General features: G+C 36.8%; 1 protein-coding gene across 2 annotated transcripts in view; it reads right to left on the bottom strand.

Moving 5' to 3' along the window:
- SLC9B1 (solute carrier family 9 member B1) overlaps nt 1-19,481 on the bottom strand; it is a 44,966-nt gene that overhangs the window by 4,704 nt on the left and 20,781 nt on the right. For both annotated transcript variants that reach the window (XM_040237763.1, XM_040237761.1), the window contains exons 6-9: nt 19,107-19,234; nt 12,264-12,439; nt 6,798-6,904; nt 5,799-5,948 (exon numbers count right to left, since the gene is read on the bottom strand). In XM_040237763.1, the coding sequence (XP_040093697.1) occupies nt 5,799-5,948; nt 6,798-6,904; nt 12,264-12,439; nt 19,107-19,234 (561 nt within the window). The remainder of the gene's footprint in view (nt 1-5,798; nt 5,949-6,797; nt 6,905-12,263; nt 12,440-19,106; nt 19,235-19,481) is intronic.

The raw sequence follows: 19,481 nt of genomic DNA, 5'->3' as shown, positions 1-19,481 counted from the left end.
GACCACTGGAAAACCCACAGCCTTGACTAGACAGACCTTTGTTGGCAAAGTAATGTCTCTGCTTTTCAATATGCTATCTAGGTTGGTCATAACTATTCTTCCAAGGAATAAGCGTCTTTTAATTTCATGGCTGCAATCACCATCTGCAGTGATTCTGGAGCCCCCAAAAATAAAGTCTGACACTGTTTCCACTGTTTCCCCATCTATCTGCCATGAAGTGATGGGACCGGATGCCATGATCTTAGTTTTCTGAATGTTGAGCTTTAAGCCAACTTTTTCACTCTCCACTTTCACTTTCATCAAGAGGCTTTTTAGTTCCTCTTCACTTTCTGCCATAAGGGTGGTGTCATCTGCATATCTGAGGTTATTGATATTTCTCCTGGCAATCTTGATTCCAGCTTGTGCTTCTTCCAGCCGAGTGTTTCTCATGATGTAGACTGCATATAAGTTAAATAAGCAGGGTGACAATATACAGCCTTGACATACTCCTTTTCCTATTTAGAACCAGTCTGTTGTTCCATGTCCAGTTCTAACTGTTGCTTCCTCACCTGCATATAGGTTTCTCAAGAGGCCAGTCAGGTGGTCTGGTATTCCCATCTCTTTCAGAATTTTCCACAGTTAATGTGGTCCACACAGTCAAAGGCTTTGGCATAGTCAATAAAGCAGAAATAGATGTTTTTATGGAACGCTTTTGCTTTTTCCATGATCCAGCGGATGTTGGCAATTTGATCTCTGATTCCTCTGCCTTTTCTAAAACCAGCTTGAACATCTGGAAGTTCTCAGTTCATGTACTGCTGGGTCTGGCTTGCAGAATTTTGAGCATTACTTTACTAGCGTGTGAGATGAGTGCAATTGTGTGGTAGTTTGAGCATTCTTTGGCATTGCCTTTCTTTGGGATTGGAATGAAAACTGACCTTTCCCAGTCCTGTGGCCACTGCTGAGTTTTCCAAATTTGCTGATGTAGTGAGTGCAGCACTTTCACGGCATCATCTTTCAGGATTTGAAATAGCTCAACTGGAATTCCATCATCTCCACTAGCTTTGTTTATAGTGATGCTTTCTAAGGCCCACTTGACTTCACATTCCAGGATGTCTGGCTCTAGGTGAGTGATCATACCATCGTGATTATCTGGGTCGTGAAGCTCTTTTTTGTAGAGTTCTTCTGTGTATTCTTGCCACCTCTTTTAATATTTGCTGCTTCTGTTAGGTCCATACCATTTCTGTCCTTTATCGAGCCCATCTTTGCATGAAATGTTCCCTTGGTATCTCTAATTTTGTTGAAGAGATCTCTAGTCCTTCCCATTCTGTTCTTTTCCTCTATTTCTTTGCATTGATCGCTGGGGAAGGCTTTCTTATCTTTCCTTGCTATTCTTTGGAACTCTGCATTCAGAGGCTAATATCTTTCCTTTTCTCCTTTGCTTTTCGCTTCTCTTCTCTTCACAGCTATTTGTAAGGTCTCCCCAGACAGCCATTTTGCTTTTTTGCATTTCTTTTCCATGGGCATGGTCTTGATCCCTGTCTCCTGTACAATGTCACGAACCTCCATCCATAGTTCACCAGGCACTCTATCTATCAGATCTAGGCCCTTAAATCTATTTCTCACTTCTACTGTATAGTTATAAGGGATTTGATTTAGGTCATACCTGAATGGTCTAGTGTATTAAATGATAATATAAAGATGATATAATGTTCATAATCTCATGATCTTGGGTGAAAAAGTCCTTCTTAAACAAGATAAAGACCCAAAACCAAAAAGAAAAAACTGACAGACTTGACTATAGGAAATTTTACTGCCATACAAAAGACATCATAAATGAAGAAAAGCAAAAATTAAACACAACATGTAGATGACAAAGAATTAGTAGCCCTAACATATAAAGAAACTCTATACATTAGGAAGAAAAAGGCAAATAAAGCAGTTAATAATGGGCAAAGAATATGAATAGGTGGTTATAAAAGAATATATGAATAGAAGCTTGTTGTCACTGTTTAGCCACTAAGTCATGTCTAACTCTTTTGTGACCCGTGGACTGTAACCTGACAGGCTCCCCTGTCCATGGGATTTCCCAACCAAGAACACTGGAGTGGATTACCATTTTCTTCTCTAGGGGATCTTCTTGACATAGGGACTGAATCTCTGTCTCCTGCATTGGCAGGTGGATTCTTCACCACTGAGCCACCAGAGAAGCCTGAATAGAAGTTTCAGTCAGTTCATTTCAGTTCAGCTGCTCAGTCGTGTCTGACTCTTTGCGACTCCATGAATCACAGCACGCCAGGCCTCCCTGTCCATCACTATCTCCCGGAGTTCACTCAGACTCATGTCCATCGAGTCCGTGATGCCATCCAGCTATCTCATCCTCTGTTGTCCCCTTCTCCTCCTGCCCCCAATCCCTCCCAGCATCAGAGTCTTTCCCAATGAGTCAACTCTTCGCATGAGGTGGCCAAAGTACTGGAGCTTCAGCTTTAGCATCATTCCTTTCAAAGAAATCCCAAAATAGAAGTTTACTTCACTACTAATCAGAGAAATATAAAGAATAACAATGTTATAAAGTTTCTTACCCATCAGGTTGTTAAAAAAATCATTGATCATATCCAAAATTGTTGATGGGTTTAGGTATTAAGGGACTCTCCTACACTGTTGGTAGTAAACAGTATAAATAAAATCTTTTAAGGGATAATTTGGCAATGTGCTTATTCACTTCAGTCATGTCCAACTGTTTGTGACCCTATGGACTATAGCCTGCCAGGCTCCTCTGTTCATGGGATTCTCCAGGTAAGAATACTAGAGTGGGTTGCCATTTCCTACTCTAGGAAATCTTCCTCACCCAAGAATTGAACCCACATGTCCAGCATCTCCTGCACTGGCAGGCAGGTTCTTTACTACTAGTGCTACCTGGAAAGCCTAATTTGGCAGTAACCACCAAAATAGAAATGTACCATTTTTAAATTCAGTCAGTCCATTTTTAGAAATCTATTCCTACAGAAGTATTCATATGGTTGCAAAACCACATATGAATAAGACTGTTCATGGTTGTGCCGTTTGTAATAACAAAAAATGGAAGTGATCTACATGTCTACAAATAGAAGAGTGTTTAGAGGAAATGATCTGGGAAGGGGATTTGATATTTGGGGATGGTGAGGGAAAAGGAGTATTTCTCATTTTATTACATACGTGTACCTTCTTATTCTTAATTTTTTTAAAATATAAATTTATTTATTTTAATTGGAGGTTAACTACAATATTGTATTGGTTTTGCCATACATCAACATAAATCTGCCACGGGTATACACATGTTCCCCATCCTGAAACCCCACCCATCTCCCTCCCCATACCATCCCTCTGGGTCATCCCAGTGCACCAGCCGCAAGCATCCTGTATCATGCATCGAACCTGGACTGGTGATTCATTTCATATATGATATTATACATGTTTCAATGCCATTCTCCCAAATCGTCCCACCCTTGCCCTCTCCCACAGAGTCCAAAAGACTGTTCTATACATCTGTATCTCTTTTGCTGTCTTGCATACAGGGTTATCATTACCATCTTTCTAAATTCCACATATATGCGTTAATATACTGTATTGGTGTTTTTCTTTCTGGCTTACTTCACTCTGTATAATAGGCTCCAGTTTCATCCACCTCATTAGAACTGATTCAAATGTATTCTTTTTAATGGCTGCGTAATACTCCATTGTGTACATGTATCATAGATTTCTTATCCATTCATCTGCTGATGGACATCTAGGTTGCTTCCATGTCCTGGCTATTATAAACAGTGCTGTGATGAACACTGGAGTACATGTGTCTCTTTCAATTCTGGTTTCCTCGGTGTGTATGCCCAGTAGTGAGATTGCTGCGTCATAAGGCAGTTCTATTTGCAGTTTTTCAAGGAATCTGCACACTGTTCTCCATAGTGGCTGTACTAGTTTGCATTCCCACCAACAGTGTAGGAGGGTTCCCTTTTCTCCATACCCTCTCCAGCATTTATTGCCTGTAGACTTTTGGATAGCAGCCATTCTGACTGGTGTGAAATGGTACCTCATTGTGGTTTTGATTTGCATTTCTCTGATGAGTGATGTTGAGCATCTTTTCATGTGTTTGTTAGCCATCTGTAAAGACTCCACCAGAAAATTACTAGAACTAATCAATGAATATAGTAAAGTTGCAGGATATAAAATCAACACACAGAAATCCCTTGCATTCATATACACTAATAATGAGAAAATAGAAAGAGAAGTTAAGGAAACAATTCCATTCACCATTGCAATGAAAAGAATAAAATACTTAGGAATATATCTACCTAAAGAAACTAAAGACCTATATATAGAAAACTATAAAACATTGGTGAAAGAAATCAAAGAGGACACTAATAGATGGAGAAATATACCATGTTCATGGTTCAGAAGAATCAATATAGTGAAAATGAGTATACTACCCAAAGCAATCTATAGATTCAATGCATTCCCTATCAAGCTACCAGCGGTATTTTTCACAGAACTAGAACAAATAATTTCACAATTTGTATGGAAATACAAAAAATCTCGAATAGCCAAAGCAATCTTGAGAAAGAAGAATGGAACTGGAGGAATCAACCTGCCTGACTTCAGGCTCTAGTACAAAGCCATAGTCATCAAGACAGTATGGTACTGGCACAAAGACAGAAATATAGACCAATGGAACAAAATAGAAAGCCTAGAGATAAATCCATGCACCTATGGACACCTTATCTTTGACAAAGGAGGCAAGAATATACAATGGATTAAAGACAATCTCTTTAACAAGTGGTGCTGGGAAAACTGGTCAACCACTTGCAAAAGAATGAAACTAGAACACTTTCTAACACCATACACAAAAATAAACTCAAAATAGATTAAAGATCTAAACGTAAGACCAGAAACTATAAAACTCCTAGAGAAGAACATAGGCAAAACACTCTCCGACATACATCACAGCAGGATCCATCTCCCATCTCCCAGAATATTGGAAATAAAAGCAAAAATAAACAAATTGGACCTAATTAAACTTAAAAGCTTCTGCACAACAAAGTAAACCATAGGCAAGGTGAAAAGACAGCCTTCTGAATAGGAGAAAATAATAGCAAATGAAGCAACTGACAAAGGACTAATCTCAAAAATATACACGCAACTCCTTCCACTCAATTCCAGAAAAACAAACGACCCAATCAAAAAATGGGGCAAAGAACTAAACAGACATTATTCTTAATATTTTATGAGCATAGTTTCATATATTAATTGCATAATTAAAATAAAAGTTATATAATCATATTGCATTAAACTTGGGAAAAAGACTAATGTGATCACTCAACTTCTGATTGCATTTTAGTGTATTTCCAGTTCCTTTTCTTGAGTATTTTACTTCCTTGATTGATTCATTCACCTTGAAGATACAAACTTATAGAACATCTTCCTAGAATTAATATTTCTTTTTTAGTTTTTTTCTTAATAGACATATTTTACTGAAGCATAGTTGAGTTACAATGTTTCAGGTACACAGCAAGGTGATTCAGTTAGACATATACACATATATTATTTTTCAAATTATTTTCCATTATAGGTTATTACAAGAAATTGACTATAGTTTCTTGTGCTATACAGTAAGCCCTTGTTGCATATCTATCTTTTAATCAGAAATCTAGCATTCTATTAATATTAAGTCAAACAATTGGAATCAAAATGGCATATATTTTTTAATAGAGTAAGATTTCTTAAATGTCCATTCCAGATGTAAAAAGTACAGTTATTTTATCTTTTAAAAAATGGTGTATAAAAATATTCACCTTTTCTTTGGACCAACCTGTCCCTGCAGTGATACTCAATGCTAGTGTGCACAATCCTCCAGCTGTATTCATACCAAATTGATGGCTGGCTAAGACAGCAGAAATAGACATACTCAAAATAAAAAATGCTCTCTTCACTTCAAGTTTTTCCTAGAATTAGATAGATATTTGGAAATTAATTTACATTAAATATATAATTATTATATTATCTATCATTTATTACTGACCCTTTGATACCATGTCTTTATATGCTATATCAAATAACATCTAAAGTTTGACTTTATTTCTCACCACATATTTTAGCAGACTTGTGACAAAATTTGCAACAATTAAGTTTCATTTTCTGCCACATCTCTGATACTACCGTCAGTAAAATGGTTATAACACTTTAACTGTAAGAGAAGAAGGAAAGAAAAGAGACCCATATAATCTGTAGTTCCACATAACAAATCCAAAGAATTCTTAAAAATAAATGTCTGAGTATCTTTTTAGCTGAAAGAATAACTACAGGGAAATTAAGATGGAAGTTACAGAAATCAAAGAGTAATGGCATGTCTTTTAGGGCAGGAAAGAGTTGATAGTGTTGCCTTATTCAAAGGGAGAGGGAGAAAATTTAAGTCAGAAAATATGCAGAAATAAATGGGAATATATTTCTCCCAAAATGTTCAATGGAATGTCTGAGGGAAAAAGATAAGGAAAAAAAGTCAGGAGTCAACAGGCAATTTGGTGAAGAAAGAAGTGGGACAAAATGGAGAAGTTCCTCTGAGTTAAGTACATTTTTCTGATATTCTCTGTGTAATAAGGAAGCAGAGACTTCAGATTAGGGCCACTGACCTGGATCAATGACAACTATGCTCAGTTTTAAGCAGAGAATAGGCATTGGAGGCTACTTTTGGAGAAAGAAAACTAAAGATTAAAGTATTTCATGGATCAAAAGTTCAAATTTTTGAGAGAAATGTCTAATACTGTACTTCCAAATAAAGATTATTTTTTATTTACCTGATCGATACTTGGAAAATGTCGAGCAAACATTCCCAAAACAATTCCTAAAAGCACACCAAGAATTACATCCCGAAGAGAGGATAGGATGTTACTAGATATGTTACCTGTAAGGGCACACAATAAGAAAAACATGTCATAGAGAGGTATTTTCATATAGCCAACAGAGTAGGAAATCAAATGTAGGTGATTCATAAAGAAAGGTATGTTATTACAGAATAAATACACAAAAATGGACCTTTAAAGTTCACACTCATGAAAACATGCAGATTTATTTGATAAAAGTGTACTCTCCAGTGATTTAATATGTATACACAACTCAGAAATGTTCATTGAATAAACAGGCCAGAAAACAAAGAAGAAACCACAATGTTCTTCCCTTACACACCCAACCTAAAAGAGCCAGGTCAATAGAAGAATGCATAGAGACTGACAGAGGAGTATCTCTGGCTAATACATGGCTAATAATGTTATTCTCTGCTATTCTATTATGGCAAATGATTTAAACATAAAAAGGACAATTTAATAATAATAACAACATAAAAAAGATTTATCCCAGGATCAATCCTAGGAATATTCAAGGATCAACTGATTTTCCAATACATTTTATGTTTTCTGCATACATGTAGTTTTATTGTAATACATTTAAAAAAATGATCTAGAGTCACACAAAAAAGTCTAGTTGTGTTCTGTGTTTTCAGCTCAATACAAAAAGTATTAAATATACATATGTTAGAAATATTTTCCCATTAAAAATAACAAAACTGTAGGGTGACAACAGCATGATACTAGAATGGGAACTCCAGAATCGTGATCCCCCCCCAGAGACACCAATTTAACACCAACATACAGTCTAAAAGGCTTTATGCTCATTTAAAAAGTTATAGCAAGAGAAAAGCAACTCATCACATAAAAGAGAATGCCCATAAAATTATCAGAGGCTTACAGAGCAGAAGAACTTCCCTGGTGGCTCAGATGGTAAAGAATCTGCCTCCAATGCAGAAGACCTGGGTTTGATCCCTGAGTTGGGAAAATCCCCTGGAGAAGAAAATGCCAACCCACTCTAGTATTCTTGCCTAGAGAATTCCATGGACAGAGGAGCCTACTGGACTACAGTCCATGGGGGTCACAAAGGGTCACGCACAACTGAGCAACTAACACTTAACACAGCAGAAACCTTATAGGTCAGAAGAAGGCAGGATGACATATCCAAAGTGTTGAAAGAAAAAAATGCCAACCAAGAATAATATCCCACAAAACTGTCCTCCAAAGTGTAGGTGAAATTAAGACTTTCTCAGATAAACAAAGGTTGATGGAGTTCATCACCACTAGACCTCCTCACAAGAAATCTTATAGGGAATCCTTCAAGTGTAAATAAAAAGATGTTAGCAACACACAAAACTACCACACAGTTGCACTTATCTCACATGCTAGCAAAGAAATGCTCAAAATTCTCCAAGCCAGGCTTCAACAGTACATGAACTGTGAATTTCCAGATGTTCCAGATGGATTTAGAAAAGGCAGAGGAACAGAGATCAAATTGCCAACATCTGTTGGATCACTGAAAAAGCGAGAGAGTTCCAGAAAACCATATATTTCTGCTTTATTTACTATGCCAAAGCCTTTGACTCTGTGGATCACAGCCATCTATGGAAAATTCTTAAAGAGATGAGAATACCAGACCACCATACCTGCCTCCTGAGAAATCTGTAGTCAGGTCAAGAAGCAACAGTTAGAACTGGACATGGAAAAACAGACTGGTTCCAAATCAGGAAAAGAGTACGTTAAGGCTGTATATTGTCACCCTGCTTATTTAACTTATATGCAGAGTACATCATGAGAAATGCTGGACTGGATGAAGCACAAGCTGGAATCAAGATTGCTGGGAGAAATATCAATAACCTCAGGTATGCAGATGACACCACCCTTATGGCAGAAAGCGAAGAAGGACCAAAGAGCCTCTTGATGAAAGTGAAAGAGGAGAGTGAAAAGTTGGCTTAAAACTCAACATTCAAAAAACTAAGATCATGGCATGTGGTCCCATCACTTCATGGAAAATAGATGGGGAAACAGTGGCAGACTTTATTTTTGGGGGCTCCAAAATCACTGCAGATGGTGACAGCAGTCATGAAATTAAAAGACGCTTACTCCTTGGAAGGAAAGGTATGACCAATGTAGACCGCATATTAAAAAGCAGAGACATTACTTTGCCAACAGAGGTTTGCCTAGTCAAGGCTATGGTTTTTCCAGTAGTCATGTATGGATCTGAGAGTTGGACTATAAAGAAGGCTGAGCACCAAAGAATTGATGCTTTTGAACTGTAGTGTTGGAGAAGACTCTTGAGAGTCCCTTGGACTGCAAGGAGATCCAACCACTCCATCCTAAAGAAAATCAGTCTTGAATATTCATTGGAAGAACTGATGCTAAAGCTGAAATTCCAATACTTTGGCCACCTGGTGCAAAGAACTGACTCATTTGAAAAGACCCTGATGCTGGGAAAAGACTGAAGGTGGGAGGAGAAGGGGATGATAGAAGATGAGATGGTTGGATGGCAACACTGACTCAATGGACATGAGTTTGAGTAAGCTCCAGGAGTTGGTGATGGACAGTCCATGGGGCAACAAAGAGTTGGACATGACCGAGCGACTGAACTGAACACAAAAGCATGTAAATATAAACCTCCAGTAAAGTTAAATAGATAGATGAATTAAGAATCCAGTAATACTGTAATGGTGGTGAGGAAATCACTTTTAATTCTGTTAGAGAACTGAAGATAGAAGCACAAAAAATAACTAATTATAAAATTATTTTAATGTATATACAATAAAATGTGTAATTTGTTACACTGGTAACAATAGGTGAGGAAGGTGAGAGAGGAGTAGAAAAGTAGATTTTTTTGTATGCAACTGAAGTCACTATCATTTTAAACAGATTACTATAACTTTAAAGATGGAAAAAGATATTCCATGCAAATGGTACCTCAAAGAGAGCAGGGGAAGTCATACTTTCACCAGCCAAGACAGACTTTAGGTCAAATACTGTCACAAGAGATAAATACAGGATACTGCATAATGGTAAAAGGGCCAATTGACTCAAAAGGTAAAGTGAGATCTCAGTATCTACCAAGTTCCAACATACAGATGTTTTGAAGATCTAATGTATATAATAAAACTTAAAGAGTTCTTAAAATTTCAAGAGACACTTTACAGTTATGTGGTCCAAGAGGATTTTTTAAAGCATATACCTGCTTGGTTTTCACTTTTTTGGTCCTCTTCAAATTAGGTTTGGTCTCCTGTAGCCTGTTCCCCTAGCATCTTATACTATGTAATATTTATTCCACCTTTAATTATTTGTTTAAGATAATTTCCTTGAGAACACAGGCTACATGGCCTTTTCTGTTTGCTGTGTTGGGAGGCAGTATAGAATAGTACTTAAAAGTGTAGGTCTGAGGTCAGACTGCCAGATTTCCATATTGGTTCCCTACTCTGACTTTAAGCAAGTTACTTAATCTCTGTTCCTTAGTTTCCTTATCAGTAAAATGAGCATAACACTGTTGTGATTAGTGAGCTGAAACATCTACAGAACTTACAGCAAGTACCAAGCAATTGCTCAATAAAAACTAATACTGTTATTCACTGTTAATCCTCAGCATTTGATACAGTAGCTGGTGGAATGGAAGAGGAGCACAAAAAATATTTTTTGAAAGAATGACTGATATCAGTCATGAAGGAGAAGATTGCCAGATCTGACAATAAAAAATTTAGGTCTTCTGAATGGCAAAAAAAAGAGAGATAAAGTTAAATTACAAAAAGCACAGGATATAAAACAAATGGTTTATCATTCTTAATTTTAGGCACAATCAGAGTCTTAACAAATCAAAACAACAAAAGATGAACATGCTTACAGGATATAGGCAAAATATTTCAAGAAAAGTAATCTCTAAGAAATTTCAAAATGATAATAGACAATAAACATGAACATTAAACATCACTAGTATTCAAAGTAATTCATTTAAAGAGACCTATCAAAGTGGCTAAGGTAAAAAGTACTAGTAAATATCTAATTTTGAAGAAGGTGAAGAGAAAGTGGCATGCTTGTGTATCCTGGTGGGACATGATATTGTGGCAATATATTTCAAAAATCTTATTGTGTTATATCTTTTTTAACTTAACAGTTTCTCTTGTAAGGTTAATAAAATATTAAGCACAACTATTCAGCTGTAAGATGTTCAACCAAGCATTTTAATAGCAGATAGTGGTGTCAATTTAAATTTTCAACATGTCAAGTTGAATGTCATGCAGCCACTCAAATATGATGGAACCAATAAAAATGTCATAGAAACATATTTACATATAAATTAGATGTTTGTAATACACAGTTAAATTGAAAACAACTCAAGTTATAAGTAAGTATGGTTAATGTTCACTAATTTTATAAGAATTTTGGGAGGGAGAGAAAGCAAGCTAGAGATAGATGTGGAGAGGGAGAAAAGGAGAAGTCTGGGTGGATGTACATCAGAAGATTAAGAATATTATTCCTGGGGGGTCTTCCCAGGTGGCAAAGTGGTAAAGAATCCGTCTGCCAGTGCAAGAGACACAAGTGATGTGGGTTCGATCTCTGGGTTGGGAAGATTCTCTAGAGTATGAAATGGCAACCCACTCCTGTATTCTTGCCTGAGAAATCCCATGGACTAAGGAGCCTGGCGCTGGGCTACAGTCCATGCGGTCACAGAGTCAGACACGACTGAGCACACACATGCACACATGACTATAATAGATTTCATTCTGATATTTTCTTTTTTTCCTTCTTAGTCATTTATATCTTGTGATTTTAAGAGAACCTATATATATATAACCTTTCAACTTTAAAATGTTTTGGTGCTTCGGTTAATAATACAGAAGACTGGACTTCATATATTGGCAGATAATTAAAGTATTATTAAATGTGGAATGTTCACTTCTGCAATCTCTAAGTGACATTCAACACCAAATGTCTCCCTGGGATTTAGAATTGGTACAGGATCTTGTCCCATCACTACCAAAAGGACACACAGTTGTCCATACTCCACACATTTAAGTTGTTTAATAACAGAACCAGTTATTTAAAATGATAGCCAGAAAGGTACATCTCCAAATTATCTACTAGATATATTAGTAGAACGAATAATATTGTGGCCTAAATTTTTCTACTGAAAACTGATAAAATTCCAAAGCAAAATGAGCGGATAAATGGTAATAATATGGTCTATAAAATTAATTGGAATATTTGGTTATTAAAAGGAAATCATTTGTATTAAGTAGTGGTATCTTAACCCATTGAAATTCCTTTTGTGGGCTAGAATGAGCTTTCCATGAAGAATAAAAACATGTTAAATTGAAAAGTCTTCATCAATAAATGAAGGAAAGTTAGAAAACTTGTTTAAAGAATAAAGAAAGCACTGAATTACACGGTAGCTGTTTTGTTTACCTGAGGAGAAAACTATGCTGAAGCATGCATTGAATCCAGTGATAGCCAAGATGTCATCCAAACTGCTGGCAGCTATTAATAGGGTTGGAATGCCTTTCTCAACACCATATCCCTTTTCTTGCAAATGTAGCATGGAAGGGACAACAACAGCAGGAGAAACTGCACCGACTACAAAACTGAGAGAAAAATCTTTGAAAACCAATTTAAAAACATCCTTTTAATGAAACAGTGCTTTAAAATAAATTGTACAACCAATATATTAATCCTGATGATGACTTTGAAAGTAAAAATTCTGCTTTTGAGTAAATGTCATTTAACAATGGACAAAATTCCCCAGTGGCTCAGTGGTAAAGAATCTTCCTGCAATGCAGGAGACGCAGGAGATGTGGGCTTGATCCCTGAGTCTGGAAGATCCCCTGGAGGAGGAAATGGCTACGCACCCAGTATTCTTGCTGGGAAAATCCCACGGACAGAGGAGCCTGTCAGGCTATAGCCCATAGGGTCGCAGAGTTGGACGTGACTGAGCACACACACAGATACTCACATATTCTCTGGCGCTGTTGAAATTTGACAGAAATTCTGTTCACGATGTTAGGTCAAGCACAGATTGCTGCCTCTACCTCCATCTCAAAACCATTTGAAATAAAGATATGAAAATAATAGGAGAGTCCATAAGCTAGCTAGAAAACAAGATGGGAATCTTCAGTGGACAAGAAACTAAGGGTGTCCCAGGAAGATAAGAGACAGGTGGCTTAGGGTTGAAAAAGGAAACTATAAGCCAAAATGCATATAAGACTGCTACAGAAGATATGGTGTATTCTAAAGAGGCCCCAAGCCCAGAAATGGCAGATGCTGGGAGTAGGAGGGACCTCTGAGGAAACTGGTGATTATGTAGAGTACTGCTATAAGAATGGTCAGTAAGATGTAGTCTCCACACCACTTCTATCTCTTGAACAAGTAAGTCAGTAAGGAAGATATCTGTCCAAAAGAAGGAATAGTATAAGCACATAAGTTACAAAGGCAAATGGGAAAATTTCTGGGCTGATGACACCTGTGAGGAATGGAGAAATTCCTGCTCAGGATACTTTGTTGGTGCATCCCATCTACAACCCTGCCTTGTCTCTTCCACTTTCACCTCCTCAATGCTACAGTAACTATGTGGAGTGATGCACGTGGTCCCTACCAGAACCCTCTAATCAGGCCAGTGCACACATTCCCCAGCTGCTGCTTGTTGACTCCTAACCACTAACACCAGCAGCTTTGTGGGAGCCTTGCACTCCTAACAGAAGCTTACCTACTAATGCTAAGGAGATGCCCCACTTCCCCGTTCCAGACAGCTCCTGCCAGTGACTGACTGATGTGAGAGTCTAACAGTTCAGTTCCTTTGCCTCTGGCTGTACAACCTCCCTGGTTTACAGACAAAATTTCCTGAGGGACTCAGGAAGAACTTAGAATTCTCTGAAAAAACATATTTGCCTAATTCAGTGGTTCCTGAACTTTACTGCACATTGGAACAACCTGGTCTACTATTTATCTGTTGCTGCTTAACAAATCATGCCCAAATCTAGAAGCTTAAAACAACACATATTAACTCACAACCTCTGTGGGTCAGCAATCTGGATATGAATTAGCTGTATACCTCTTCCTACTCAAGGTCTCTCATGAGGTGAGTAGGAGAAACCCTGATCTCAGGTTTATTCACATGGCTGTTGATAGGTCTTCAGTCTCTTGCCTTGGGGGCTTCTCCACAGGGCTGCACCCAACATGGCAGCTTACTTCCCCCCAAGAAAGCAATTAAAGAGAGTGCAAGAGAGAACAAGGAAGACAGAAGCCATTGTCTTATGACCTAATCATAAAAGTAATATCCTATCTCTTCTTCAGTATTCCATTGATTAGAAGCAAGTCAGTAAGTTCAGCCCACATTTAGGAAGAGGGTCTTATACAAAGGTTTAAATATCAGAAATCAGTGATATCTGAGAGTTATCTTACCATTTACTTGGGGATTTAAAAAAAAATGCTGATGCCTGAGTCACATTCTAAGACACTCTGATCTGATTTAGGATGGAGTTTGATCTGAATACTGGGATACTGTAAAGTTTTTCTAATTGTAAAAAATACGTAATATAAAGTTAACCTTCTTAGCTATTTTTATGTGTACATTTCAGTAGTGCTAATGATATTCACATTATTGTTTAACTTAGAATATTTTCATCTTGCAAAATCAAAACTCTATAACTGAACAGTACCCTTTCCCCTCTCACCCAAGCTCCTGACAACCACCATTCTATTTTCTGTTAAGATGATTTTGAAGACTCCAGATATACCAGTGGAATCGTACAGTGTTTGTTCTGACTTACTTCACCCAACATAGTATCCTCAAGGTTTATCCATGCTGTAGAATGTGACAGGATTTCCTCTTTTACAGCTGAGTAATATTCCTGTATGTGTGTGTATTTTCTTTATCCATTCATCTGTCCATGGATATTTGAGCTGCCTCTACCTCTTGGCTACTGTGAATTATGTTGCAATGAATATGAGTGTGCACAACTGAGCGACTGAACTGAACTGAACTGAACTGATAATACTTCCAGTTCTTTGGGATATATACCCAGAAGTGGCATTGCTGGATTAAATGGTAGTTTTACTTTAAGTGTTTTGAGAAACCTCCAAACTATTTTCCATAGGAATAGTCCATTTTATATACCCAATAGCATTGTATGAATATTCCAGTTTCTCCACATCTGTGTCAATGCTTGTTATTTTCTAGTTTATTTTTAATAGTAACCATCCTAATGAGTATGAGGTGCTATTTCCTTATTTGCCTTTCTCTAATGATTATAAATGTTGAGCACTTTCATATGCTTATTGGCTATTTGTATATCTTCTTTGTAGAAAGGTCTATGTAAGTTTTTTGCCCACTATATAGTCAGGTTTTTAAAATTTGCTGAGTTATAGGGTTTTTTTTTAAACATATTTTGAATATTGATCTCTCTCCAGATATATGGTTTATAATTATTTTCTTCCATTCTGTGTGCTGCCTTTTCATTGTTTCCTTTGCATGCAAAAATTTTTAAGTTTCATGCAGTTCCATCTATTTTCACTTTTGTTGCTTGTGCTTTTAGTGTCATATCCAAGAAATCATTGCCAAATTCAATGTCATGAAGTTTTTACATATGGTATGCTAGATATAATATTCTTGGTTGGCTGGGGCTTTTTTCTTTTTCTTTTGGCATTTTGAATATATCATCCCATTCCCTTCTTGCTTGCAAGGTTTCCATTGAGAAATTTAACTATTATCTTACAGGATTTCTTGCTTTTCTTTCATTGTTTTTAAGATTCTCACTTGTTGTGATTTTTGACAGCTTGAGTATATTTCTCAGTGTAGGTCTCTTTGGTTTTATTTTAATGGGAGTTTTTTGATCATTTTGAATTTGTATGTCCATTTCCTTCTTCAGATTTGGAAGCTTGGGGCTATTATTTCTTCAAATAGGCGTTCAAACCATTTATTTCTCTCTTCTCTTCTGAAACTCCCATAATGGGTAACTGGTCCATTAAATGGCATCCCACAAGTTCCTCAGTATCTCTTTACTCTCCTTGTTTTTCATTTTGCTCCTCTGATTCTGTAATTTCAAATGACCTATCTTCAAGTTCACAGATTCTTTGTTCTGTCTGATTTAGTCTGCAGTTGATCTTCTATAGTCAATGTCTCATTTAATTGTATTATTCTACAGGTCCAGAATTTATTTTTGGTTCTTTTTTTTACCGTTTCTATATGTTTGTTGGTATTCTCACTTTGTTCATGCATTATTTTCCTGATTTATTTTAGATGTCTGTGACATCTTTGAGCTTACTGGGCCTCTTTATGATAGTTATTTTGAACTCTTTGTTGAGTAACTGATACATTTCTATTTGTTTAAGGCTGGTGTCTGGAGTTTTATTTTGTTCCTTTGATTGAGCCCTAATTCCCTGTTGCTTTGTATGTCTTGTTGTTTTTTAATCGAAATTTGGGTTTTGAAAAAACAGCCACCTCTCCTGGTCTTTATGGACTTCATCACTAGGGAAAGACCTTCATCAATCAACCCAGCTAAAGATTCTGGAAGTCTCTCAAACTTTTCTGGAATGTGCCTTCTCTGGGCTTTGGTGCATTATATCCAGCTGGACTTTGGCCTTTTCCTACTCCAGAGTATCCCAAGTGTCCAGTACTGCAATATCTCTGGAGTATAGCAACACACAGCACTTACCTTTGTTCTCAGTGGACCTCAGACATCTAAAATGTGCCACTCGCTTTTCTGTCAGTGCTCCAAGTCAGATGAGACAGAACCCAGTCCCTTGGTTGCTTCTTAAAAAGCCAGAATGCAGAACAAATGTTCTAGCTTTTTCTTTTCCTCTTGAGGGAGAAGCCAAATGTTGGGTGTTTCCTCCTGATAGCCCTTTGCTGAGCAAGAGGGGCATGGGGTATGATGGTTAAGTGCAATATAATGTTCTAATTGCTCCAATGTGCCTTTTCTTGGCCTTGTGCTTGCATGGAATGCTATAACCTCTCAAGTGGTTTCTAGAGTTACATAAAGGTAATCTGGTCCTCACATTGCTATGATACTGTCTTCATGTGGGAAACTGAGGCTGGAGTTTCCTATTCTGCCATCTTCACAACATCACTCCTCTAATTACTCAGATTTTCAAAAGCTCCCCAGGTGATTTTAATTAGTAGCAAAGTTTTGGAACAACAGACTTTTCCTACACTCCTATCTGGCTTTCTTTATTCAGAAGTTTCTACTGAGAGCTCCCTTAATAAATAATCTGCATAATAATCTTAGTGAATTCTCTGGCAATCCTGTGGTTAGGACTCAGTGCTTTCTTTTGCTGCAGTGGCCTGCGTTCAATACCTGGTTGGAGAACTAAGATCCTGAAAGCCACGTGGTACAACTTAAAAAAAAGAAAGAATCTTAATCTCAGTTTGATCTTCTAAGGAAACTTGCTTGGTAGCATGAGTGGCCTATTCTCTGCAAGAAGACAACAGCCAACAGGTAAAATAATCACAAATTAACAGTAAGTTTCAACTTAAAAAATTAGTACCCATTAAATTATCACCAAATATTTGGGGAAAGTCAATACTTTGAATTGAGGCACCGTATTAATTAAATGGAAAAATTTACACCTGAGGAAAGAGATATACTAAAAAGTGAATAAGAATGTGACTTCAGAATAACTATAAATATCCTCAGAATCACGAAAGTACACTGTATCTGTTCATAACATTTAACTATTATTCTTAGAAATTAATTGTCAAAATTAAATAAATAAATAGGTGATACAGACATAACAGTAGAGTGACTGAAAAGGCTAGAGAACTAAGCAGAGAACATTTTCCACTGTGTACTGCAAAGGCAAATAGATGAAAAGTATAAAGAAAAACTAATAGATATGGAGAAGGGAGTTACAAAAGGACAAAATAAAAGAGAACTAAGGAGAGACAGAAGATATATTCAAGACCTGGAAAAAAATAGATAAACAATCCTTTGATTGATTGAAAGATCCCACTAAATATTGAGTAGATCAAAATTTTAAAAGAGTCACCTAAGGATACCAAAAATTGTTAATTTAGTTAGAAAATGCATACTGGGAACCACTGGAATGGGTAAGTGGAGGCAAAAATTAAATGGATTGAAAAATGAAAACAAATTGAAGATATAGAGATAATAATCATAGACTATTATTCTGAAGAACTTGGACATGAAAAGAAATAGATGATAGATAATAATAGATGGGACAGGATCTAGGAAAATAGTGTTTGCTTGTTTTAGTTATAATATCTACATAAAATATTTTTCACATACATAAAATACATATGCTATACATAATACATACATATTATATATATGTGCACATATAGTGTACAAGGAAAAGGCCATTAGATTAATTAAAAAATAGAGATAGGGACTTTCCTGGTGGTCCAGTGGTTAGGAATCCGTCTGCCAATGCAGGGGACAAGGGCTTGAATTCTGGTCTCAAAGGTCCCAAATGCCACAGAGCAACTAAGCCTGTGCAGCACAACTACTGAAGCTGCGTGCCTCTACTACTGAAGCCCACACACTTACAGCCTGTGTTCTGCAATAAGAGAAACCACAGCAATGAAGCCTGTGCACTACAACTAGAGATCAGTCGCCAATAGCTGTAACTTGAGAAAAGACTACATACAGCAAGGAAGACCCAGCAAAGCCAAAAGATAAAAATTAAAAAAAAAAAACAGGGCTTCTCTGGTGGCTCAGTGGTAAAGAAATCCATCTGCCAGTGCAGGAGATATGGTTTTGATCCCTGGTCTGGAATATCCCACATGCCACGGAGCTAATAAGCCCACGCACCATAACTACTGAGCTTGTGCTTGAGAGCCCGAGAACCACAGCTACTGAGCCCTTGTGACACAACTACTGAAGCCTGTTTGCCCTAGAGCCTGTGCTCAGCAACAAAAGAAGCCACTGCAATAAGAAGCCTGTGCAACTAGAGAGTAGCCTCTGCTCTCCACAACTAGAGAAAAACCCACACAGCAATGAAGATCCAGCACAACCAAAAAAATAAATAAAAAACTGGAGATAGATTACAATATAGGAGAAAAAATAAACTGATAAAGTGAATTATCTTAGCATTAAACACTTAGGAACTATGAATATTTGTCAAGGATATAGTAGATTTAGGACATGGGTCTATTGCTGACAAATTGATTTCCAAGATTCTCTACCACAGTAAAAAGAATTTTAATGATAAACTTTTCTATACAATATTCTGAATATTTCAATAACCAAACATTTTAACTGAATATTTTCATAGAGAAAAATGAGAAAAAGTTACCCCAACAGAAATCCCCACTGCCAGGGAAAATTCATAAGGAAGTGGGAAATAACAGCAGTTGAACAAGCCTCCATTAAACATGGACCCACAGACAATCTGAAACAAACTCGCTTCAAATTCTTCAAAGCCTGAAATATAAACATACTTACACTTAGACAAGCTTGTAGTGGCCAATAATAAAATTATTTTAAGCAAATATTGAATTATATAATCTTTTTTGAGTAATAATCTTATTAAATTAAATCTCTCAGATATTCCATGTGCTTTAAATGCTAATACAGCTCATTTTATATGTCATCATATATTGGATTATAAACTACTTCATATATTATAAAATGCTGTTCTATTTTAATTATTAAAATGACTCAGTTTTCT

This window comes from Oryx dammah, unplaced genomic scaffold, assembly GCF_014754425.2.
Source record: "Oryx dammah isolate SB20612 unplaced genomic scaffold, SCBI_Odam_1.1 HiC_scaffold_3, whole genome shotgun sequence".
NCBI classification, from domain to species: domain Eukaryota; kingdom Metazoa; phylum Chordata; class Mammalia; order Artiodactyla; family Bovidae; genus Oryx; species Oryx dammah.
This window is presented reverse-complemented; position numbering and strand designations above follow the sequence as displayed.